The sequence below is a fragment of the Protopterus annectens genome, chromosome 3.part1, assembly GCF_019279795.1.
Source record: "Protopterus annectens isolate FY-2018-M chromosome 3.part1, PAN1.0, whole genome shotgun sequence".
NCBI classification, from domain to species: Eukaryota; Metazoa; Chordata; order Ceratodontiformes; family Protopteridae; genus Protopterus; species Protopterus annectens.
In genome coordinates, this window is record NC_056732.1 from 1,785,498,474 (window position 1) to 1,785,523,077 (window position 24,604).

The 24,604-nt window shown below is 40.1% G+C and overlaps 1 protein-coding gene across 1 annotated transcript in view; it reads left to right on the forward strand.

Annotated features, from left to right (window-relative positions):
• Window positions 1–24,604, forward strand: part of LOC122798918 (zinc-binding protein A33-like) — a 299,752-nt gene that overhangs the window by 47,104 nt on the left and 228,044 nt on the right. Inside the window, exons 4-5 of the mRNA XM_044068009.1 lie at window positions 11,480–11,502; window positions 11,596–11,759. Coding sequence (XP_043923944.1) covers window positions 11,480–11,502; window positions 11,596–11,759 — 187 coding nt within the window. The remainder of the gene's footprint in view (window positions 1–11,479; window positions 11,503–11,595; window positions 11,760–24,604) is intronic.

Here is a 24,604-nt window from a genome sequence, read left to right on the forward strand (position 1 = left end):
TTTTCTACATCAGTAGAGGGGCCATCCTTGTGCAGTGTAGAATGACTGTTACTGTCTTCTAGTCCACGGATACAACCCCAGTTTCAAGGCTTAGATTAAATAGCTTCATTGGGGGTCCTATTTCAAGCCAATTAGGAAGTAACCTGGTATGTTATCAAGACACATAGATGATGTGTTCTTTGCATTTGAGAGAGCCCTTAGGACCTGTTCTCTGGTGACAACAAGGGGTGGTTTGAATTTTGATATCACCATTATGGCAACTGGGGGGATGGTGGACCAAAGTTTGCATTGCATTTCTTAACCAGTAGGTTTGCAGTGTTGCCTGGTGCAGTAAAAGTGGTGCCATTTACCACTAGTTTGGCACACTGTTTACTTCCTTTCAGACTTGTAACATAGCTAAAGAATGTCTTTTGGTTGTCTTTAGCTTGGGAGGCTATATTTATTTATTTATTTATTTATTATTCGTTTTACATTTGTTAACCAGGAAAGTCCGATATTACTCAAGTCTTTTTTCAGGGGAAGCCCAGGGAGAAAAGTTCCACTAGGTAAAAGTTACAGAAATTAAGATACAATAAAATTAAGATACAATAAGAATGCAATACAAGTATAAACATAATAAGATCTACAATTAACTCAGTCATAAAAGAAGACACTGCCAGCCCAACTGTCTGGAATTTTTTAAATAATTATATGTCATTTGTGAATATCAACGTGATGTATACATAATGTTTGTGTTACAAGTGTATTAGAACTGTATGTCATGTGTATATCAAACTTGTTTGTACAGACGTGTGTTGAAAAAGATTTTTACAAAGTACTTGAAAATGTAACCACAGCATGCCCTAATGGAAAAGAACAGAAATGTATGTGCACTATTGTCACTGTTTAAATGTATATATTGTAACAGTGGAAACTGGAACACAGGAGGTTAAACCTCAGTCTAGTAAATTTCAGAAAAATAGATGAAATTAAATTACTTTATCACAGCAAGGAGACACAGAGTCTGTGCTGAGAGATTTTCTGTATTGTCTTGGAAGTGTTTTATTCTTTTATGACTTCCACCATTTGCCATGGATCTGAGGAAAAGTCCTTATCTATGTATTTTCACAAGTTCAATACAGCCAGATTCCAGCAGTGAGGGGTTTTCCCCTGGGATAGAGTCAGATTACAAGATCTCATGTCATTCTGCAAACTATCCCAGCAGTAATATTTCAGATATTAATTTGAGAACTCTTTGAGAGCGAGATAGCAGTCTGTATTTTGTTTTGGATCTGACAAAATCCCTTCCTCACGCATCTGCGTCACTCTGTAAGTAAGCTAATTAGGGTATAATAATTCTGTTAGATATAGTCAGGAATATAGCTAAGCTAATGTGAGATGCAGCAGTCCTAGAAGATGCATCATTACATTATAACTAGATTATATATAGAGTGGTGAGCCACCCGGGAGGTAGAACTGAGCAAGAAACAGCTGCAGGCATAATTTTCTGAGTCATGCAAGTCAGATGATACTCCCCCTAGTTGAAGCAATGAGGCCAGGACATATCTAGTCATATGGGTCTAGTAATTAATGGCCATATACTCTTTTCCCTAGTCTCTCCATAGCACAGTTGTCTTTGCCAGAGGGAGGAGGCTTAGAAGAGGATAAGAGCTTGGAAGGCTCATCACTGGACATGGACACTACTGCAGGGTCAGAAGATGGACACTTATACAAATATTAAAGAGCCCCAGGTGCCTTGTAAAAGAGATTTGACTTTTTATGAGTCAGAGAGAGGCAGTCAGAGGCCTGTGAGACAGCAGTAAAAGTATCACACATGGCTAACATGCAAGAAATCGCAGAAGGTCTGTTTGAGTCCATCTGCAAAATCTCCTAGTATCTCTTCTGTACCTCAGATACTTGAGAACAGTCCCCTTAAAGTTCCATCATACAGACCACAGTTTCCCCAAAGGACAATTCCTCAAAGGGAGAGTCAGTAGGTAAGGAGTCCTCTTCCTCTGATGCCAACTCCAAAGGAGAATGAATTTTCAAAGAATAATCAAGGGATTCCTTACCAAAGTCCAAATCCTCAGAAGTACCAGAATCTCTAGCTCTTTTATATGGTGCAAACACTAGAGTAGCAGAGCATTAAACTGCCCTTGACTAAAGTTCTGTTACTCTTTGTGAAGATCCAATGGGATCTATGTTTGCTTTTTTTGTCTCTTCTTTAAAGAGACATCAGCCTTGACCAATCTAGGGAGTTCAGATCCCTGCCTAGATTCAGTAAAGGTACCAGACACCTCTTTCCTGGCTAAGATTTGGAAAATCCCTTAGGCCCTTCAGATATGATCACCCATAGTTAGCAGATGTAAACACAGCCCCAGTGGCTGTACAAAAGATAAGTTTCATGTCAGCCACTGACTCTGTTGCCACAGAAGGAAATGGTGTCGGCCCCTGACAGTCCTCAGACTCTTCATCCATCCTGAGAGAGACATCAGGTGCAGGTTGGATAGCAACAGATTCAGGGTGAGTTTTATTTGCTTTTTTCTTGAAAGACAGGTGAACCTCATGGTGGGTGGATTCAGCCATGGCCTCTTAGTTCAATAGCTTTAAGCATTGATTCTCCAGATACATGGATAAGGAAGACAAGTGGCTATGAAGAGTTTTAGGTACAAAAGCCTGAGAGAGAGCACACTGGGTGTGGTTGTGCATAACATCAAAACAGAAAAGACACTTTTTCTGTCTGTTCTTATGGGGAATCTGCCTCCCACACTCACACTTCCCTTTTCTGAGGACATGAGCTCAAATATAACAGAGGAAAACAAGAAAAGAAGAAACCCCAATGAGGTACTTACTTGTAAAAGGCTCAATAGGAATCACCTCAGTGAAAGGCGTACAGACCGAAGTTCTTACAAAGCATTTGAGGATTGTGTCTGTATGTCTCTTTATACCCCATACCTGCATGAAGAGCATATGCCTGACATACGATGCTGGGGTGATGTAAAGGCTTTGGTATACTGGCCAAACATTACATTATCCCTAACAGGATATCCCAAGTATAAAGAATACTGCAGCAGTGATAAGGACAGACATCATATGATTCACATTGAGCATCTGTTTTGCTGCACTAGGCAGAAGTCAAATATCAGTGCAGTTGTGTTCCTCATTATGTTAGCTCTAAGGTGAAATCTTTCAATAGCTTGTATGTAGCATATTTTTTTAAGTATTATGGTAAGGAAACTTTGACACGTAGAAAAATCACTAGGATGATCCTTGAAAATTTTCAGGAAGCATTACTGATGTTTAAGGAGTAAGATACTATCTCACTGGTGTTTCTGTGGGGGAGTAGATAGATTTATTTATGGTAAATTTGGAAGGGAGTGTGATACCCATACCCTGGTCCAGCAATCAAGGAACTTCAATCCTCACCACCAACACCAGAGAGGGCATCTCATATATGAGGAAAGGATAACAAATACACACAGTAAAGTGCAATTTCCCTAAAGAGCACACATAGATCACAGTCAGTCTGGGACTGGTCACTCACTTGCTCTCCAGGTCCCCAATAAGACTCTCCACTGGCACAGCTATAGGGTCCGGATCTCAGCCTAGTGGGCAAGCTAAAACCTCTAGCACCCTCTCTGTCCAACCAGTGCTTTGTGTTCCTGCCCAAGTAGCTGACACACATACACTTTGAGAAGAGTTTATACAACCACACAGACACTCCTGGGGAAGGCTGGCACAGGTCCTCCAGCTGTGCCCTTTTTTCCCCAAGACTATATGGTAGTACCAGCTGCCACCACCTACTAATATTTATCAGCTACTCAAAGGCCCTTAAAAGGGTGTCCAATTATTACTGTGCAATATTGTTATCCAATTGGTAAGTGTGACTAATCAGTCAAGACTTATTTGGAGTGACTTGGACAGTAAACCATAAATATGCAATGTACTCTAGAGCTTAACTTATCTTTGCACAAACCAGCCACAGGTAAAAGGTTTTAAAATATTTAATAATAAATAATTAAAACCAGAAGACAATACTTTCTACTACACAGTCAGTGCTAGTCAAGAGTTTATAGACCATATAGAAATACTTAAAATAAATCAGTAGTACAGTTCTGACATCAAAGAAAACACTTAGTCTAATCTTTATAATTTCTAGCTATTTCTACAAGAAAACACACTTCTAAAATAACTTACTTACATAGAGCATAAGGCAGTGCCGAGTTGGATGTTCAAGACAAAAATGCTTAATGCCTTCTGGTTCTCACTGTTTAAATTGAAACTGCAGTTCTGATAAAACATTACATAATTTCACACTTTACTGGTGTTCCCAAACTGACAGACACTGTATTTACATTATTTTGCACTTAGAGCAATAAAGGACATTCTACATGTAAATTCTGGTTATTAACTTTAGCCTTAAAACAATAGGCAGGAAGCCTTCATCTAGCCGGACTGGAGCTGACTTTAGATCAAAAGGTCACAACATGCTTTTACTGGGTCAGTAGAGAGCACTGATGCCACATTTTTATAACAGCATTTTCTTTCATTTAAGACAACAAGCCTGTGATTCACATTCACCTTTACAAATGATAGAATTATGTATAAAAACTTATCTGGCTAGGCTGGCAGCCTTCATACATCTCTACCAGTCTTCATACTCCCCCCCCCCTTGGAGAACTCAAGTTAGTTTTTCAAGTGACCCTTGAGAAACACTGCTTGAGAGGGTTAGGTCTATCTGAGTGTACCTCACCCCATTTCCTGTCTTGAGATCCCATCTGCATTTGCATTGCTAATCCCACTGTGGTACTGCACTGACATATATGCTTGTAACCCAAGGCTCCATCTTAGTAACTTGGCATTTTGCTGCCTGGCTCTGTTTAACCATGTTAAAGGGTTGTGATCTGTCATAACAGTGAATTTTCTTCCATACAGAAAAGGCTGAAGTTTCTGCAGCACCCACTCTATGGCTAGACATTCCTTTTTCACAGCTGCATAGCATTCCTACTTGGGTTGGAGCCTACGACTGAGATAAACCACTGGGTGCTCTTCCCCCTCTAAAGAAATCTGGCTAAGTATAGCCCCCACCCCATGGTTTAAAGCATCCACCTGCACAACAAATTCTTTGCTGTAATCTGGACTGGCTAACACAGGGGGTCCTCCCAAAGCTTCTTTAAGCTTCTGGAATGCCTGCTCACATTCTGGGGTCCCCACCACCTTATCTGGCCTGTTTTTCCTTATCAGGTCTGTGAGGGGAGCAGCTATGGGACTATAACTGGGGATAAACTTTCTGTAGTACACTGCAGTCCCTAAAAACACCCTTAGCTGCTTTTTAGTAACAGGTGCAGACCATGCCTGAATAGCTTCCACTTTGGCAGGTTCTGGCCTTATATTATCACTCCCCACTCTATGTCCTAGGTAGGAGACCTCTGCCATACTCACCTGACATTTGCTCAGCTTAATGGTCAACCCTGCCCTTTGTAGTCTGCCCAGCACCTCCCTGACATGCTGAAGGTGCTCTGGTCAGGAATGGCTGTAGATGGCAATATTATCTAAATGAGCAAGGGCAAACCCTCCTGCTCCAGCTAGGGTATTATCTACTAGCCTCTGGAAAGTCAATGGGGCATTCTTCATCCCAAAGGGCATCTTAGTGAACTCATACAAGCCAAAAGGAGTCAGAAAGGCTGACTTGTCTCTGGCACTGGGAGTCAAGGGCACCTGCCAGTAACCCTTGGTAAGATCAATAGTTGTAAGATACTTAGCCTCACCCAGCTGCTCTAGGGCCTCATCTGTCCTAGGCATGGGGTAAGCATCTGACTCTGTGTGTCTATTTAATTTCCTGTAGTCCTCACATAACCTGGTGCTGCCATCCTTCTTTGGCACCAGCACCACTGGGGAGGCCCAGGGACTGTTGGACTCTTGAATCACCCCTAGTTCCACATTACCTGTTCCTCCTCCCTCAGAGTCCATTTGACTCTCTCGGGCACCCTATACAGGGCCTGCCTAATAGGCCTTTGGGGTCCTGTATCCATCTGATGCTGCACCAGGTGGGTGCACCCTGATTTCCCAGTGAACATGTCCCCAAATACCTGCAATACTGCTCAGATTTCTCAAACCTGGGTAGGAGATAGCTGCTGGGACATTGCTACCCCTTCCACCAAGTTGTCAGCCCGAGCCTCACTGAGGAGATCAGTCACCCAGATCTCCCTCAGACTCCTCTTTCAATCCACTGCAAATGCTCCACACAAGGGCCTCGCCATCATGGTAAGGTTTCATCATGTTAACATGGTACAGTTTGTGGCCCTGCTGTCTGCCTAGCAGTTCCACCATGTAGTTAACATCACTTATCTTTCTTACCACATTGTAGGGTCCCACCCATGCTGCTTGCAGCTTGTTGTGTCTGACAGGAATGAGAACCATTATCTGCTGCCCCACAGCATACTCTCTAGCTCGAGCATTCCTGTCATACCACACCTTTTTCTGTTGTTGGGCTTCTGCCAGGTTCTCCAGGGCCAAGTCCATGAGTTCCCTGAGCCTTGTTATGAAGTTTAGGACGTATGCCACAACAGACTCCTTGTGAGACTCTCACTCACCTTCCCACTCATCTCGAATTAAATGTAGAGGTCCCCTCAGCCTATGCCCATACAGCAACTCAAAGGCTGAAAAACTTGTGGATTCTTGGGGAACCTCTCTGTAAGCAAACAACAGATGGGACAAATATTTCTCCCACTCCCTCTTAAACTGATCTTCAAATGCCCGTAGCATGGACTTGATTGTAGAGTTTAACATCTCAACAAGACCATTAGTCTGGGGATGGTAGGGGATGGTCTTCATGTACTTCACCCCACAGGACTTCCACAGACAAGCCAGCAGGTCTGACATGAAATTGGCACCTTGGTCAGTCAGTATTTCTTTTGGGAAACCTACCCTGCTGAAAATCTCCAATAAAGCATTTGCCACCTTCTCTGCCTAAGTGGAGGACAAAGCCACTGCCTCAGGGTATCATGTAGCATAATCCATTACCACTAGGATATACCTTTTCACTGTGGAACTTGAGGTACTCAGAAAACCCACAATATTCATAGCTAGCCTCTGAAATGGCTCCTCAATCACAGGCAAAGACATCAAAGGAGCTCTCACCTTGTCTCCTGCCTTGCCTACCTTTTGGCAATGCTCACAGGTCCTGCAGTACCCTGTTACATCTCTGGAAATGCCAGGCCAGTAGAAGTTCTGCATAATACACCTCTTTGTACGTTTTATGCCCATATGACCTGCAAAGGGAATATCATGGGCTATGGCTAGAAGCGCCAGATGGTAGGCTCTAGGCACTACCAACTGCTGTACTCTCTCACCTTCTAGCCCTTCCTCAGGGGTCCACTCTCTGTATATTAACCCTTTGTCCCAGTATACAGATTCCTCCTTTCCTTGAGAATCAGATGCCTCCCTAACTACCTGCCTCAGGCCTTCAATGTAGGGTCTGAGAGCTGAGCCTGTCTCAACTCTCTTTTTGTAACCCTTCCCAGCTTCCCTTCCACAGGAAGTCTGGCATCCTCTGACAGAGGTGCCTCAGTGTCAGCCTAGGTACTACTACTCACCTATACCTTTGCAGTCACTCTGTCCAAGGGAACCTCCATACCATAAGCAGCTGTAGCTCACCTTCAGTCTCACTGCTACAGAGTAGCTCCCTCCCTGAAGTAACCACCTCACCAGTCCTGGCTGCAAGTATGCAGTCTGTCTGGGTCTTCCCCAGGCTACCAGACCCACATGCTTGTTTCCAAGCCTGACTGCATGTAACTGCATAAGCACATGCTACTGCCTCATCCAAATACTTCCTTCTCAGGACATCTGCAGGATGGTAGTTTAGTACCCCTGTTGTCTCAAGACAACCTACTATTGGCATTTTGTCTTTCTCACTTATTGGCTCCCTCACCTTTGGTTCCCCACCTTGTCTCTGTGGACACCTGTATGCCACATGGCCACGCTGGTTGCATTCAAAACATTTAACCCTAGCTCCTGGATGTATACCTGGACTAGTGGCTTCCCCTGCTACTGACAGATTCTGTTGTGGCAGTCTGTGCTGCCCGCCAAGGGTTCCTTTAAACCCATGAGCAGTACTGGGGGTCCCCTTCCTGTGCAGGGCTGCCCTGCTTGCCAGGTATAGGTCTCCCTTCTTCTCCAACTCATCTGAAGTAGCACATTGTCTATCAGCTAACCAGATCCTCATGTCCTCAGGGAAAGTGCTGAGGGCTTGTTTCCTCACCAAAAGGTCTGCCAGCCCTTCAAAAGTGGTGATCTGACATCCGCTCACCCACCTATGGAAATAAGTGCTCAATTCAGCATCATATTCACACACACTTTCATCTGCCTTGCATCTATGCTCACAAAACTTTTTCCTATACATTTCAGGTGTTAGCTTAAACAGTTCTAAAAGACATTTCTTTGCAGCAGTATAATCAAAACATGCAATGTCAGACATTTTGGACAGAACAGTTACAGCTTTACCATGAAGTAAGGGGGTCAGGAACTGTACGCAGAGCCCTTGATCAACTTCATACTGCTTACATACCCTCTCAAACATGAATGAAACTATCAAAATTATACCCCTCTTTAAACTGCGGAAGAAATTTACTAACCTTTTGTGCATCTGGGGTCCAGTTACTCCCTTCCTCATTACCTCCATGACTCTGGCAAAGAGTCAGCATCTCTTTCTCATGCTGCCTCTGCCTCTCTTGTTCCTCAGCTTGCAGACATAACAGTTTCTTATTCTCTTCAGCCTGCAAACATTGCAGTCTCTCATTTGCTTCTAATTCCACATGCCTGGCCTCCAACTCAAGTGTCCTTAGCTCCAGCTAGATATTTAAGTAAACTGCAGAAAGGTTGAGCTGTCCATTCTCTGAGGGAATTATATCTCCACTGCCAGTCTGATTGTTCTCCTGGTTGCTATTTTCTGATGTAGCTGTGACCGAGGCTGCAATCAGGTCTGCCTTAGTCAGGTTTCCATGCACCAGTCCCCAAGCCTGGCACATCTCCTACAGCTGTCTCCTTGTCAGCTTTCCATACTCCTCTGCTGACATGCTGCCTGCTCACCCTGACTAAGTTAACAAAAGAAATAAAACAGTTGTGATCTGAACTCTGAGTATTCACTGCATGGCTGATTTAGAGTACAAAACACCTTTAAAGCTCACTGTACACAAGCTACAGTATTCACTCTACCCACACCACTACAAGCCAATTAGTATGTGTCAGCCAATTAATATGTGATGTGGATATCCCACCGCTGCCAAACAATTAATATGTGAGGATATCCCAACCACTGCCACCAATTAATATGAGAGACCCGTGCCCTGGCCCAGCAATTGAGGAGCCTCAATCCTCACCACCAACACCAGAAAGGGCATCCCATTTATGAGGAAAGAATAGCAAATGCACACAGTAAAGTGCAATTTCCCTTAAGAGCACACAGAGATCACAGTCAGTCCGGGGCTGGTCGCTCCCTTGCTCTCCAGGTCCCCAGTAAGACTCCCCACTGGCACAGCTATAGGGTCCAGATCTCAGCCTAGTGGGTAAGATAAAACCTCTAGCACCCTCTCTGTCCAACCAGTGCTTCATGTCCCTGCCCAAGTGGCTGACACACACACACACACTTTGAGAAGAGTTTATACAACCACATAGAGACTTCTAGGGAAGGCTGGCACAGGTTCCCCAGCTGTGCCCCTTTTTCCCAGACTATATGGTAGTACCAGCTGCCACCACCCACTAATATTTATTAACTACTCAAAGGCCCTTAAAAGGGTGTCCAATTATTACTGTGCAATATTGTTATCCAATTAGTAAGTGTGACTAATCAGTCAAGACTTATTTGGAGTGACTTGGACAGTAACTCTATAAATATGCAATGTACTTTAGAGCTTAACTTATCTCTACACAAACCAGCCACAGTTATAAGGTTTTAAAATATTTAATAATAAATAATTAAAACCACATGACAATACTTTCTACTACACAGTCAGTGCTAGTCAAGAGTTCAGAGATCACACAGAAATACATGAAATAAATCAGTAGTACAGTTCTGACATCACAGAAACACACTTAGTCTTATCTTTATAATTTCTAGCTATTTCTACAAGAAAACACACTTCTAAAATAACTTACTTACATAGAGCATAAAGCAGTGCCGAGTTGGATGTTCAAGACAAAAATGCTTAATGCCTTCTGGTTCTCACGGTTTAAATTGAAACTGCATTTCTGATAAAACATTACATCATTTCACACTTTCCTGGTGTTCTGAGGCTGACAGAAACTGCATTTACATTGTTTTACATTTAGAGCAATAAAGAACATTCCACATGTAAATTCAGGTCAATAACTTTAGCCTTAAAACAATAGGCAGGAAGCCTTCATCTAGCTGGACTGGAGCCAACATTAGATCAAAGGGCCACAACATGCTTTTACTGGGTCAGTAGAGAGCACTGTTACCACATTTTTGTAACAGCATTTTCTTTCATTTAAGACAACAAGCTCGTGATTCACATTCACATTTATATTTGATAGAATTATGTATAAAATTATATCTGGCTAGGCTGGCAGCCTTCACCCATCTCTACCAGTCTTCACGGGGAGTGGTCAGCATTTTATTCTGCATGAATAGTTTTAATATAAAGGTAGACAGGAGGAAAGTAGCTCATGTTGTTACAGAAAGTCTGCTGTTACAAGAAGGGGTAGTAATGACAGTTGCTATTGTTAGTGGGATTACAGTGGTTTGGTATTAGTGGATGAGTTTAGGGTAATAGCAGGCAGAGCTCTTTTTCCTACTTATGATTGCTTCTACCTCTGCATCCCAGTATTAATCATTATTCTGTGGTGATTTTTCATGTTGCTAGTGTACCTGTAAGCCATCTCTTATGACTACCTCTTGTCCACCTCATCTTTTGCTGCTGCTATTTACCGCCTGCTGTGTTCTCCTTTCCAGGCTTTTTACCTCCTCAGTCGAATTGCACTGAACTGAATTTAAGCTGCCATGTTTGAGATCATTATTCCAGCCTTAAAAAGTCTTTTCTCAACAAATACTTCATATAATTACTGCAGTATTAACGAGTATTTTATTTAGTAAGGCACACTTATGCTCATGATACTTTCTTGTATTTGAAATGTAGTTTACAATACAACTGACTATCAAAGCAAGCAGGCAAAGGAGGAAATGCGAAGGTTAGTATCTAAAACAGACTCAGTCAATGTTAACTTTTGATATTCTGTCACAAGCAAATCCAGGCATTGATAAAGGAGGGGATAAAAGCAATTTTATGATATTCACCACAGAGTTAAATGCTTGTTAGTTTATTACAGACATTTAGCTGTTGTCCCAGCACTTTTGCCCTTTCGCTTTGTTTCATTAAATATGACGGTAAGATAAATAATTTGTTTCTCTCTTCATATTGATGTAAATGAAATTCAGTCTGTACAGATGCAAAATAACATAAAACTTCTGGTCTCTTCAACACAGGGCATCACAGATGAAATACAACGGTATGTAACTACAATGATCTCTTTCTGTTTTTGTTTAAAGCCCTGCACATTGTAAGTGAAATAAGTTACACTGTTTCCGTTCTTTATCACCAGCATCATAAAAGGACTAGAAGAGGAAGAGATGAAAGAAAAAACAAAGAATGAGACGAAAGGTGTATTTAATGCTGAACTGGTTTCTGGCAGCCTAAGTCTTGGGGTACACAGAGGCCCCCTGCAGTACAGAATTTGGAAAGAAATGCTGTCTGTCATCAACACAGGTAAGAAACAAATCTCTGTCATCTACAGAAAATTTAATGTGTCTGTCTGTGTGTGTAGCAGGGAGGGCCTTATCCCTAAAGCTGAAGATAAGCTGTTAAAACATTATTTAAATACTTATGCATGCTTCCTTTCTATTAACACATATTTATATATTTTTACTATTCCATTTTATCTATTAGTGTTTCTTTACTGGGAAACTCAAACTGGATAAATTAGCCCATTTTAGCACATCTGTGGAGGAAAAGTTCAAAAACATAGATACACTGACAATGAAAAATAAAACAGGAGAATACAATAGACTAAGAACAGTGTACATAACGCAAATAGCTTTGAAAATTTCAAAGGAAAGCAAGAAGGTGAGAACATGGTATTCAAAAATATTTACGAGCAGATTGTCCATCATTTGCAAAAATGTATGTATGTGATTTAGACCATAACTCAAAGAAAGATAATATACATTATTTGCAGACATTAACCATGATGTGTCACAAGAAACAGTATTATGAGGTGTTACTTCAGTTTGTAGTCCTTTATGAATAGACAGCTTTAGTGGTTTGAAGGATAAGGTGTTGAGAGAACTTAATACTTTAAGATCACAAACAAATGCACTTCTAGGAATCATTAATGCATGGTATAATGTGAAATGTAGTCCTGCATTGATACTGGCAAACAGTGGCATATATATCAATAATCAGCTGTTCAGTAAAAATAAGTTAAAGCTCCAGCTCTGGTGAAATACATGACTTTGAGTAATTTAGATAAAAAATAAATCTGATATGCTCTGAGCTGATTAAAATATAAAACACTGAAGGAGTATATAAACTCAAATAACAAAACTGACCAAACAACTTTGGTCAGTCTTGACCGACCAAAGAAAAAAGGTTGAGGAGTTGCTATATTATTCTCTGATCATCTGAACCTGTGCCCTGTATCAAATCCCCCCCCCCTTTCACCCAGCAGAACTCCTAATTGCTAACTATAAACTTAACAACCATAAAACTCTTACAATTGCTGTTATTTACATACCCCCCCGGCAACAATGTAACTATATTACAACAAACCTTTTCTTGGCTAACCCTCAACATACCTAATGAAATCACTCTCCTGCAAGATGTCAGCATCAATTGGTCAACCCAAACCTCTAGCTCTTCCACCTCCTGCTTAAATGTACATGTCTTCACTCGACTAATCTCTGCCAACATACTTAACAAGCCTAACAGCTCCAGTACCATTGTAGACTGGATACTAGTTTCCAGTTCTGACCTACATCACCACCCAGACACTACCAGATTCCATCAGTAACCACTCAACAATTTGTGTCCACAGATTCCCCCCAGCTGCAAAGGGCACACACATACAAAGACTGTCGAAGTCTCTCTAACTTCCATCCTGACATATTCAATAAGTCGCTCTCCTCTATTAACTGGCCCCCTCTCACATACCTATCTCTAGATGATGCAGTCCAAAAATGTAATAACATATTTCTAAATATTCTCAACTCACCCCTCATGCACAATTAGAGTCAAATGTCTTTGCTCCCCATGGATAACTCAATCCACATGCACTCTCATGCACAAGACATAAGGCCTGGAAATTCTGGCTAACCAAATTTCTTTCACTGCTACAAACCTATAAAGAATGCTGTAACCTCATAAATAACAGGTCAACATAGACAAAAAAAACAAAAAAAAACAAACTGCTACCTAAATCCCCAGACTACACCTCACAACACCTAACCCCCCAGACAACAACTGCAAAATATTTTGGAACAGTATTCATCAAATCCTCTACCCAGGTAGCCCCACAACACCTAACCCCTGTCCTAACAATACCTCTCTAGAAACAGCTGCCATACCTAACTCCTACTTTATAGACTCCATCAGTGAAGTAATACCTACTTCAAACTCTTCTTACTCCATGGACCCCCCCCCCACCACCACCAGCAACCAAAGTAATTCATTTTCTATCAAACTTGTTCCCACCAGCTATATAAAATGTCTACTATCTAAGCTTAGGCCTTGTTCTCCCTCTGCCAACAAACTACCTCCACTTTACCTTGATCTAGCTGCTAACGCCATAGCACACTCCATTTCCATCCTCATAAACTGCTCCATACCTGAATCCACAGTTCCCTCACTTTGGAAACCATTTTATACCTTACCTCTTCACAAAGGTGGAAATTCCACTGAACTATCTAAATACTGCCCTATAGCTATACTCTCCACCCTCTCTAAAATAATATAAAAATGTGTACATAAGCAAATCTTGGACTACGTACTCCTCAAAATCCTTTGCATACCCACCCAATATGGCTTCCTTCCAAACCACAGTACCTCAGCATCCCTCATCTTCTTTGCCCAGTCCATTTTCCCTGCCAGAGATAACAACAAACTAATTTCCTGTCTCTTCTTAGACCTCTCAAAAGCTTTTGACACTGTCTACCACCCCTTGCTCCTCTCCAAACTCTTTGACTTTACCCTTTCTACCTCCACCGTTACCTGGTTCACTAGCTACCTCTCCAACAGACAACAATCTTTTAAATTGCCTTCATCACTATCCCCCTTCCTTAACATCAAGATGGGGGTTCTACATGGGTCTGTTCTTGGTCCCTTACTATTCAACATTTTCATAAATCACCTCTTTATATCTTCTCCATAATCTACCCTCATTCAATACGCACATGACTCTACTGTCATCTCTCTACCTTCTCTGACCTGCACAATCTCACCCAAAACTCCTTCAACTCTATTGAAAAATAGCTCACTAACAACCAACTAATTCTCAACCCCAAAAAGACCAAACTCCTACTATTTCCCCCAGAATCACTTGCCCACCTCAAACTCACCTTTTACATAGCATCACTTAACAACACTGTTGTAAACATCAAAACCCACACTAAGCTTCTAGATGTCATTATAGATGACCAACTCAAATTTAACCTACATGTTCACCATTGTATTAAGAACACCCACCAAAAATTTGGTCTATTCTCCAGGAACAAAACATTTCTTACAAAGGACTCTCGCATCTCTCTTGCCTATACCTACCTTCTACCACCCTCCTCTATAGCTTACAAATTCTAACCAACTTACAGACAGGCCTCCTAGCTAAACTCAAAGCTACCTACAACAAAGTAGCCAGGTTTGCAGCAAACCAGACCTCTTTTTCTCCATAAAGGTGGCAATAATAATGACATCCCAAACTTTCACCCTATCACCATACTATCCCCTATTTCTAAGCTACTTAAAAAGTGTGTCCACCAACAACTCTTACCCTACCTAATCAATAATCATCTTCTTACCCCCACACAACATGGCTTTAGACCAGGTCATAGTACCTCCACTGCCCTCCTCTCCTTCCTAGAAACAATTAATAAAGCCCGCGACTCTGGCCACTTTGTATCCACTCTTTTCCTCGACCTCTCTAAGGCATTTGACACCATTTCCCACAACCTCCTTCTTACCAAACTCTCTAAATTTAACCTATCCCCTTCCTCTACTCCGTGGTTCTCAAGCTATCTCACAAACAGACAACAAGCAGTTAAATGGAAAAAAAGCTACCTCACCCTTCCTTAATACATCCACAGGCATCCCCCAAGGTTCCATTCTAGGCCCCCTACTATTCAACATATTCATAAATGATTTCTTCCAAGCCATTCCTAACTCTAGTTTCATCCAATATGCCGATGATTCTACTATAATCTGTTCCTCCTTCTATCACAACTCTAAACAATCTAACACAAGCTGCCTTCTCTTCCACCGAACAGTGGATGCTAGACAACCATCTAGCCCTTAATGCAACCAAAACAAAACTTATGTTATTCAATGCATCCAAAACCTCTTCCCCAGACAAACAATTCTTCATAATTACCAGCAGTAATAATACCCCCCTAGAACTAGTGTCTGACACAGAATTACTAGGAATTATCATTGACAATCAACTAAAATTTGACAAGCATCTACAAGCAAATATATTAAAAAACATAAAAAATTAGGTATGCTTTACCACCACAATCGCTTTATCTCTCCCACCACCAGGATTACATTAGCTAATACATACCTCATCCCATCCCTTTTATATGGTGCATCTATCCTAACCAGCCTACACTCTTCCCTCAAAACAAAACTCCCATCTTGTTATAACAAAATATCCAAATATGCGGCAGGTCATACAGCCTCTTCTCACCACTGTAATTCCCTTCACCAACTAAGTTGGCTAGAATTACCAAACTTCCTCACATATACCCAGCTCATCCAAGCACACAAAGTCATTCATAACCCATCTCTCTGCCCCTCCCTACAAATATGTTTGAAATGCATAAACCAGATAGACTCCTAAGATACATTTCCCAAAACCTAATTAAATTGCATAAACCAACACATCCTACTGGGAATCAAATGATGTCCTTCTCTCTTGCACGCCTGTGGAACTCTCTCCCTTCTCCCATCTGCACCCCCAGCAGTTTCTCCTTGTTTAAAACCTCACTGCACTCGCACGTTACTTCACAATGGAAATGCTCTTGCTCTCACCCAGTCTAATTCTACCACACTTTCTTCCTAACTTTCCAAACTTTGCCTGTCACTACCTCCTAAAGTTTTATATCCTTTGGGACATATTCGACCAATGACTAAAAAATTACCTCACTGTAATTCCTACTTACTGAACTAACCTGATGTAACTTTCATAATGAAAATCTTTTTTTATTTCTGTATTATATAATATCTATTTGAATTGTGCAATATGGGTTTGCACTATACAAAATATGTATTTAACATTTAATTGAAATGTATATTATGGATCTGTGCTCTTTCTATACTATGTATTTATATTTCTCTGGAGCTTTTCTCCCCAGGACTCCATTGAAAATGGGCTCCTTGTAGCCCAATGGACTATCCTGGAAAACAAACTGCAAATAAATAAATACAATTTTGCACATCACTGTAATTCTCTCAAAACTTTAATTTGGTTAGAGTTCTCACATCAACTTCTATCCTGTCAACTACTTATTTATACCATCCTAAATAAGCTCTCCTCCTGCCATGACATCACCTTGCTCATCTCTCTTCACACACCAACTAGAAATCACAGGTACTCTGACCTACTACACTTAGACATATACAAACCCAAAAGATCAATAGGCCAAAACGTATATAGCTACACTCCTGCCCTTTCCTGGAACAAGCTTCCCTTGGCCATCCATAAAATGCCTCACACACAAGAATTTTAAAAAGCTCTCAAAGAGTACCTTCTTAACTCCTGGACATGCCATTGTAAGCCCCTTCCTTAAAACTCCTCAAAAGATAACTTACCTCCTCACCTCTCCTATTTCACCTCTACCCCCATTTTGTTCTACTGCTTACCTCCCCTCAAACTTTCTTTTGCTTCTTTCTTCCCTCTCTACCTCTGGCCCCTAAACCCCTTCTCACTGAACCTCCTATCCCCATTTCTGAATTCCATTCTTGACCATCCATCCTTGTTTATTTATACGGTAATCTGCTCTGTAAATAGGGGTGGCAGGTGCTGACTGAGGGTTTTTTTGGCAGATAAACTGTTGGCCTGGCTTGTAAGAGCCCCAGAGCCATTAGCCTAGTAATCTTTTATGATCCTGTGAATAGCATGTCAACTGCTTCCAGCAGCAGGCTCACAACTGAGAGTATTAGCTTCTTTTACTTTCATAATGACTTGCTAAATTGTCCTCCTTAGTATAATTATAATTACATTAATCTCTAATTATAATCAGCATTCGTCACTTCTGTAAACTTTGTATCGACTTTTGATCATTATTTGTTTCTATATTTTTGTGGAGCTTTTCCCCCCAGGCCCCCGCCTGTCAACAAATGTCACATAAATAAATAAATAAAAGGCTGAAAATCGAAGAAGCTTTAAACAGATATTCAGATGAACTGATAAAACTGCAAAAAACAGAGGTCAAAGTGAAGAAAAGGCTGTCTGAGTATGAGAGTGCAAAAGAACAGATATTTCAAAAAATGTAGAATTACCGAAGAGAGGATGTAAGGAAAATCTGAGATTTTCTGCTGTACTAGAGAAACAAATAGAACAGACTGCATTAATTTTATGAAAACACAAATAAGCAACTGGACTGGTATTCCAAAGAACTGAAAGGGCACACTGTGTGTATGCTCCAAATCTGTCCACAAGAAAGCAACCAAAATCTGTACAAGTAAAGATTCAAATTATGTTTCACTATTTTATTTCTTCTCTTCTTATCTTAGATATTAATTGTGGATTCTCATCTTTTTTTCTAACCTTGGCATAAATAATTTTTCCATGAATATTTCCAGTTGGGCTTTTTCTTGGTTTCCACACTCCTTTGCTATATATAAACATTCATAACATTTTATAAATATCTCTAATATTTGAGGATCTCTGGTTATCTTCCTTGCCATAGACTCCTTAAGTCTGGAGGCAACTCTTTCTACTTTCTGTTGTCCAAGTCATTGTGCTAAACATTCTTGCACTCGGGATTATTAAAAATAGTTACTTAATGGCAACCTTTCTAAACTCATACATATTATCCAAATATTGTGTTATTTTCCCTTTCACACCATATTTGCACTAAATAAAATATTCTAATAAATAATAGATTAGGACAAACAGCAGGTGATGGCACCATGCCATGTCTATGCCAGCGAAGCAGTTGGGCCTCTTCTTGTTCTTTGGGATTCCTCTTATTCTGCAATGCTTTTACCTTTGCTAGCCCCTATAAATAATTCATTTTACTTTTTTCTCATATCTCGTTCTTTTATTTCTAAAAACAAAAAAACACCAAGATAGAGGAATGGCACTGAAACAAAAAACAGTATCCAAATAAACAAAGTGCCAGACCACCAAGGCTGTAGGTTCTTAGATTTATTCAACTTAAAAGTAAAAAATAAAAATGGCTAAGCACTTTCACGATACAATAGATCACTTCATCAGACAGTTACATTAAAAAGAAGAAGCATCTGTATAGAAGTAGCACTGTGACATCATTCCCTGTTGCAAGAAACATGTAAAAAATGTTTAAACAATAATAAAAAATAAATGATGTCACATAATGGCAATATACTTAACATCAAAGTACAAACATTCTAAAACATTCATGTAAAAAATATATGCACAAATGAATGTAGGAGTGGGCGTGCCTTCAGCATATGCTTCAGGAAACAACCTCATTTAGTCCTGGAATCCTATCTGCTTGGAGGGATAAAGTTCAGGCTTGTTCTCTTGCGTCTGTCTTATTCTTAAGATCCCCACCCCTGATATCAGTTTCAACTACCTCCAGTGCCAGAAACTTAAACTTGTGGGAGTTCCCTTCAGTCACCACATGGTGTGCTAATGCATTTTCCTGCCTCCCATTCCTAATGTCTCTCAAGTGTTCCCAAATCCATTCCTTAAAGGAATGATTGTTTTTTCCCTATGTAAAAAACATAGCAGAGGGTGCAAATGCCAAATACATTAAGTTCTTTGTGGAACAGTCTACATAAAGCATACACTCAACAGAAAAACCTAAGTGGGGATGTTTAAAAACCATACCAGATTGTATATAACTACATGCACTACACCTTCGAAAGGGATAAGTGCCTTGCTGCTGGGACTGCGGAAACCCCCTTAATGCTCCCTTTCTATGGCATACTTGTTTCTAAAAGAAAACCGGAGAACTTCTGAAACAACTCCACTCAATTCTTCAGGGACATTAGAATCCCCCTATGTTTTTTCACTATGTCACAGAAAGTGTTCATGTCACTTGAAAATGTGAGTGGAACCCTCACTGAACGTTGTGGATTAAATATAGGGGATGCCTCTCCCTCAGATAGCTGTTGGGAATAATAAGCTTGTCCTTTGCCTTTCCTTTCTTGCCAAACTTGGGCTATACAGCTATATATCTCATTCTGTGTATAGCCTCTTGCTAGAAAGTCAGATCTCAAACTTTCAAACTTCTTCTACAGGAGGCTATCATCATTATAAAACCTCATAGTTCTTCAGAACTGACCCCTCAGCACATTCCTCAGTATGTGCCAAGGATGCATACCCGTCTTATGCAGTAATACATTCTTCCTAGTGGCCTTTTTAAAAACCCTGGTCTTAAAACATCCTAGTACTGACTTACTGAAGGATACATCTATGAATGCAATCTCTTTATCAGAAGCTGTGTATGTAAATCTCAGGAAATCAGTGGCAGGATGTAAAAACATAAATTCTGCTAGCAGTTCAAGGAAGCCATCTCATAGTAAAAGGATATCATCCACAAATCTTTTGTAGTACAAAGAGTGATGATGGAACACGTTACCAGTTAATACTGTACTTCCCATTGTGCCAGCGCTAGGTTGATGTAGCCATTAGCACATGCTGTGCCCATTGCAATGCCAACCTTCTGCAGAAAAAAAATTTTCATTAAAAACAAACACATAATTTTCTAAAACAACTTCCAAAAGAGTACAGATAATTTCAATCTTGTCATGAGAAAATCCATCTTTCCCACTCAAGAAAGTCCTTACATTCTCTACCCCCCAGGCACTGGGGATAACCATGAATAAAGATGCCACATGGCCAAAGTGATAGAGGTGGACAAAGAAGAAAGACCACTTAAAGGCCACGCCTGCGGACTTGAGGATGCCCATACATTTAATATTATTGATGAAAAGAAGCTTAGTGGTGATGTTAATGATGCAAGGAATCTTGGTAGTGAAGTTGATACGGATAAGTATTTATGTTTTGTTAACAGCAGCAGAGCTACAGCATGATCAGGTAGATGAAAGACAACTGCGCATTGCCGAGTGAGAACATATGGACAATGTAAAGTGCAAGCTAGGGGGGATCAGTTTTGTTTTGTTTTTTCAATAACTATTATCAAACGAAGGATACAGAGATGCAATCAACAGTTCAACATTGTTAAGATGAGTAGATATATTAACAGCTGCTAACAATTTCTAATTAATAAAATCAAACTATCAACAAAGTCATTTGTTACACTAACAAGAGTTGTGACAATACTTATTATCAGAGAGGAGACAGGAGACCAATATATATATATATATATATATATATATATATATATATATATGGGTCTACTGCTTTTAATCGAATACCACTTATTCGAAAAAGAGTAGTAGGCCACTCAGTTACCCAAAAGTGCACTTATTTGAAAGTGCACTTTCACGAAACTCAGTTCAATGAACCGGTAAAAAGAAAAAAAAAAACAGAAAACACTTCCTAACATTACATTGAGTGGGGAGCTGTGCCCCCCCCCACAACCCCCTACTTAAATATACCAACTCCGAGATCGCACTACAGTGTTCCCTATTCCCCACTGTAGTGTGCCTTTGCACTTCAGTTTCCCTGAACGGTCCATTGAACCATGCTTTGCGGAAGTGCACTTTCACATAACCGAGGGTCCACTGTTAGTTTTTGAACAACTGGATTTTCGATCTTTTACAGTAGACCCATATATATATATATATATATATATAGATATATATATATATATATATATATATATATATATATATATATAGGTCTCCTTCAAAACATCTAAAACCCATAACATAAAATGTCATAACATTGAGACCAGACCATCTACAATCCATAACATTGAATTTCATAACATCTAATAGTAGAACTCACATGAAAATAACATCCTCTCCACATATAATGACATATAATGACACCAAGCTACCAAACACACTTTTTACTATGTTTCTGCAGGGGGGGGGGGTTGAACGAGTGGGGTTAGGAAATTAACTTTTTTCCAGTGTAGTGTGATTTTGGAGTTGGTATATTTAATTTACAGGGGGGTGGAGCCCCCACATGGGGGGTTCAGGGAGGCTTCCCCCCTGCAGTAGTAAAAAGTGTGTTTGGTAGTTTGGTGTCATTATATGTGGAGGGGATGTTATTTTCTTGTGAATTGTACTGTTAGATGTTATGAAATACACATATATATACATATATGTCATTGAAGACCAATACGGATTTAACCTTCAGCAGGCAAGAATCATGATTTTACAGGACAAAGATATGCACTCTTCTGTGTAAAGGTTTAAGGTTTAGAAAAATTAGAGGGTGAGTGTGAAACCAGGTGACCTCTGCTTATAAGACAGGAATAACATTTTTCAGAGAGCAGAGGGATGGACACATCCATTTAGAGGCAGTATATGTTTTAACAACAGCTGGAGAGTCGCAGAATCCAAGACTGAGAAGGGATTTTTTTGTTGGTAGGGTGAGTGTGACATTGCCAGCCAGAACCTTGACTGAGACTAGAGAAGAGTCAGATTTAAAATGTGCATCATTTATAAGTGGACCTTAGGCAGAGGATGAGTATAGGTGGATATTTCCAGAATGTATGGGTACTACCAGGGTTAGGTATTCCACATCCAAACTAAAGTAGATAATGACATATAATGACACCAAACTACCAAACACACTTTTTACTATGTTTCTGCAGGGGGGGGGCGGGGCTTGATGCAGTGGGGTTAGGACATTAACTTTTGGAGTTGGTATATTTAATTTACAGGGGGGTTGAGTCCCCTTTGGTCTTCAATGACATATATGTATATATATGTGTATTTCATAACATCTAACAGTACAATTCACAAGAAAATAACATCCCCTCCACATATAATGACACCAAACTACCAAACACACTTTTTACTACTGCAGGAGGGAAGCTCCCCTGCACCCCCCTGTAAAATCTTTCAGGTCAGTTGAGGCTGGGACCCAATAACCATCCATTTTGTAGTATAAAACACTCTAAAAAAATAAATATATATGAGAATTCTTTTAGTCAACGTATAGTAATAGTTACAGTGAGTTAAAGGTTGGGAAATCCCAATACTAAACAATAACAGTGCCGATAAATGTATCCAAAGGTTCTGCATGTATATTTTAATTGTCCTGAGTAATATCAATGGAAACAATCTTTTTTAATGAATAATATGCAGGATATTTGACCAGACGTGTATACAAGTATAAGAGGGTGCTTGCATGCTAATTCCAGCATGGAGCAACCATACATTTTGGACAATATTTCTGACTTTGTCAGTCTTGTGTGGAATTTAGGTGAGAAGAGGGGCACAGTAATATATAAGTGTTATACTACTTTTACTGAAATTACTCTGGTCTTTTCCTAACAGAAGATCTTACATAACACCTGCACCAGGAATATACTGAATGTCTACTCAACAGGTTATGTGTATCAATTATCTACCTGCACATAAGGGGTTTGCTTGGGTGAATGTTTCATTTTGGTGCATGTACATACCAGGAAATGTTACTGAAGGGTCGTTTGGGGAAATATTTCATTCTGGTGCTTGTGCATACATCAACATTTTATTGAAGGGGTCACTTGGGTGAATGCTTCGTTTTGGTGGTTGCACATACCAGGAAATGTTACTGAAGGGTCGTTTGGGGAAATATTTCATTCTGGTGCTTGTGCGTACATCAACATTTTATTGAAGGGGTCACTTGGGTGAATGCTTCGTTTTGGTGGTTGCACATACCAGGAAATGTTACTGAAGGGTCGTTTGGGGAAATATTTCATTCTGGTGCTTGTGCGTACATCAACATTTTATTGAAGGGGTCACTTGGGTGAATGCTTCGTTTTGGTGGTTGCACATACTAGGAAATGTTACTGAAGGGTCATTTGGGGAAATGTTTCATATAAGTGATTGTGCATACCTCAACATTTTATTGAAGGGGTTGTTTGGGTAAATGTCTCATGTTAGTGCATGGGTATCATACCTCTCAACCTCTTAGAGTAAGAAAGCTGGACAAAGCCATAAAAAAGTGGTACAAATAGGGACAATTTTGAAATATTGCTCTTACAAACTTAAAATTGATAGAATAACAGGTTTTGCATTAGCATGAATTTTCTGAAGGGTATGAAGTCTAAAACTCAAATATCTGTCATTACTTTCTAACTTCAGTCTAATGATTTGCCACTAATTTACCAGAAAGCCACAATTTTATGAAAAATGGATCAAAAATATAAGGCAAAAATCTGGACATTCTGCGAAAATCTGTACAGTTGAGAGGTATGATGTGTATACCTGGACATATTAATGAAGATGTTGCTTGGGGAAATAATTCATTGTGTATCAGAGAAGTGCTTGTGCATGCATGGTCTGACTGCTGAAGTGACCGCTGGGCAAAATAGTTTATTATGCCATTTTGGTGCTTGTGCACACACACCACAAACAACTGAAGGGGTTACTGGAGAAAATAATTAATTACTGTGTCATGGAAAAGCCTTTGCATAATTGGACAATCCATTTGTCCATTTTATTTATTTATTTACTTTATATTTATTGGGATAGTGCACTGATCTCAATGGATCATTTCCAGGCACAGCCCAGGTAAATAGGATCACATAAGACATGCTCGTAAGACATGAACAAAACATATATTCAGATATGAGGATATGATAAAAAAACACATTAATTTAACAGTATGGTACAACATTTAGGTCAAGAAACAGTATTGAGCATGTAGTCAAAACATGTTTGGGTGGGATGAAAGGCTTAGTGATATGTATTTTATTGTTGATTTTTGGCCTTGCACAACCAGCTATTTTGGGTAACATTTCACCCTTTTTAACTTCTGTGTCTTATTCTAACCAGTGGGATGGTTAGGTGAGATAAAATAAATTACTACTTTTGGAATACCTCTTACATGAATCAACCAGATAATTTAGATATTTCTGTTTCTGATTCTACTCAGCTGATGGCTCAGTAGATAAATGTTATTGCTTGCACACTAGTACCAGCATGGAGCAACTGTATATTTTGGGCAATATTCCTGGCTTTGTCAGTCATTTGTGGAATGTATGTGGGAGGAAGGGCTCACCAAT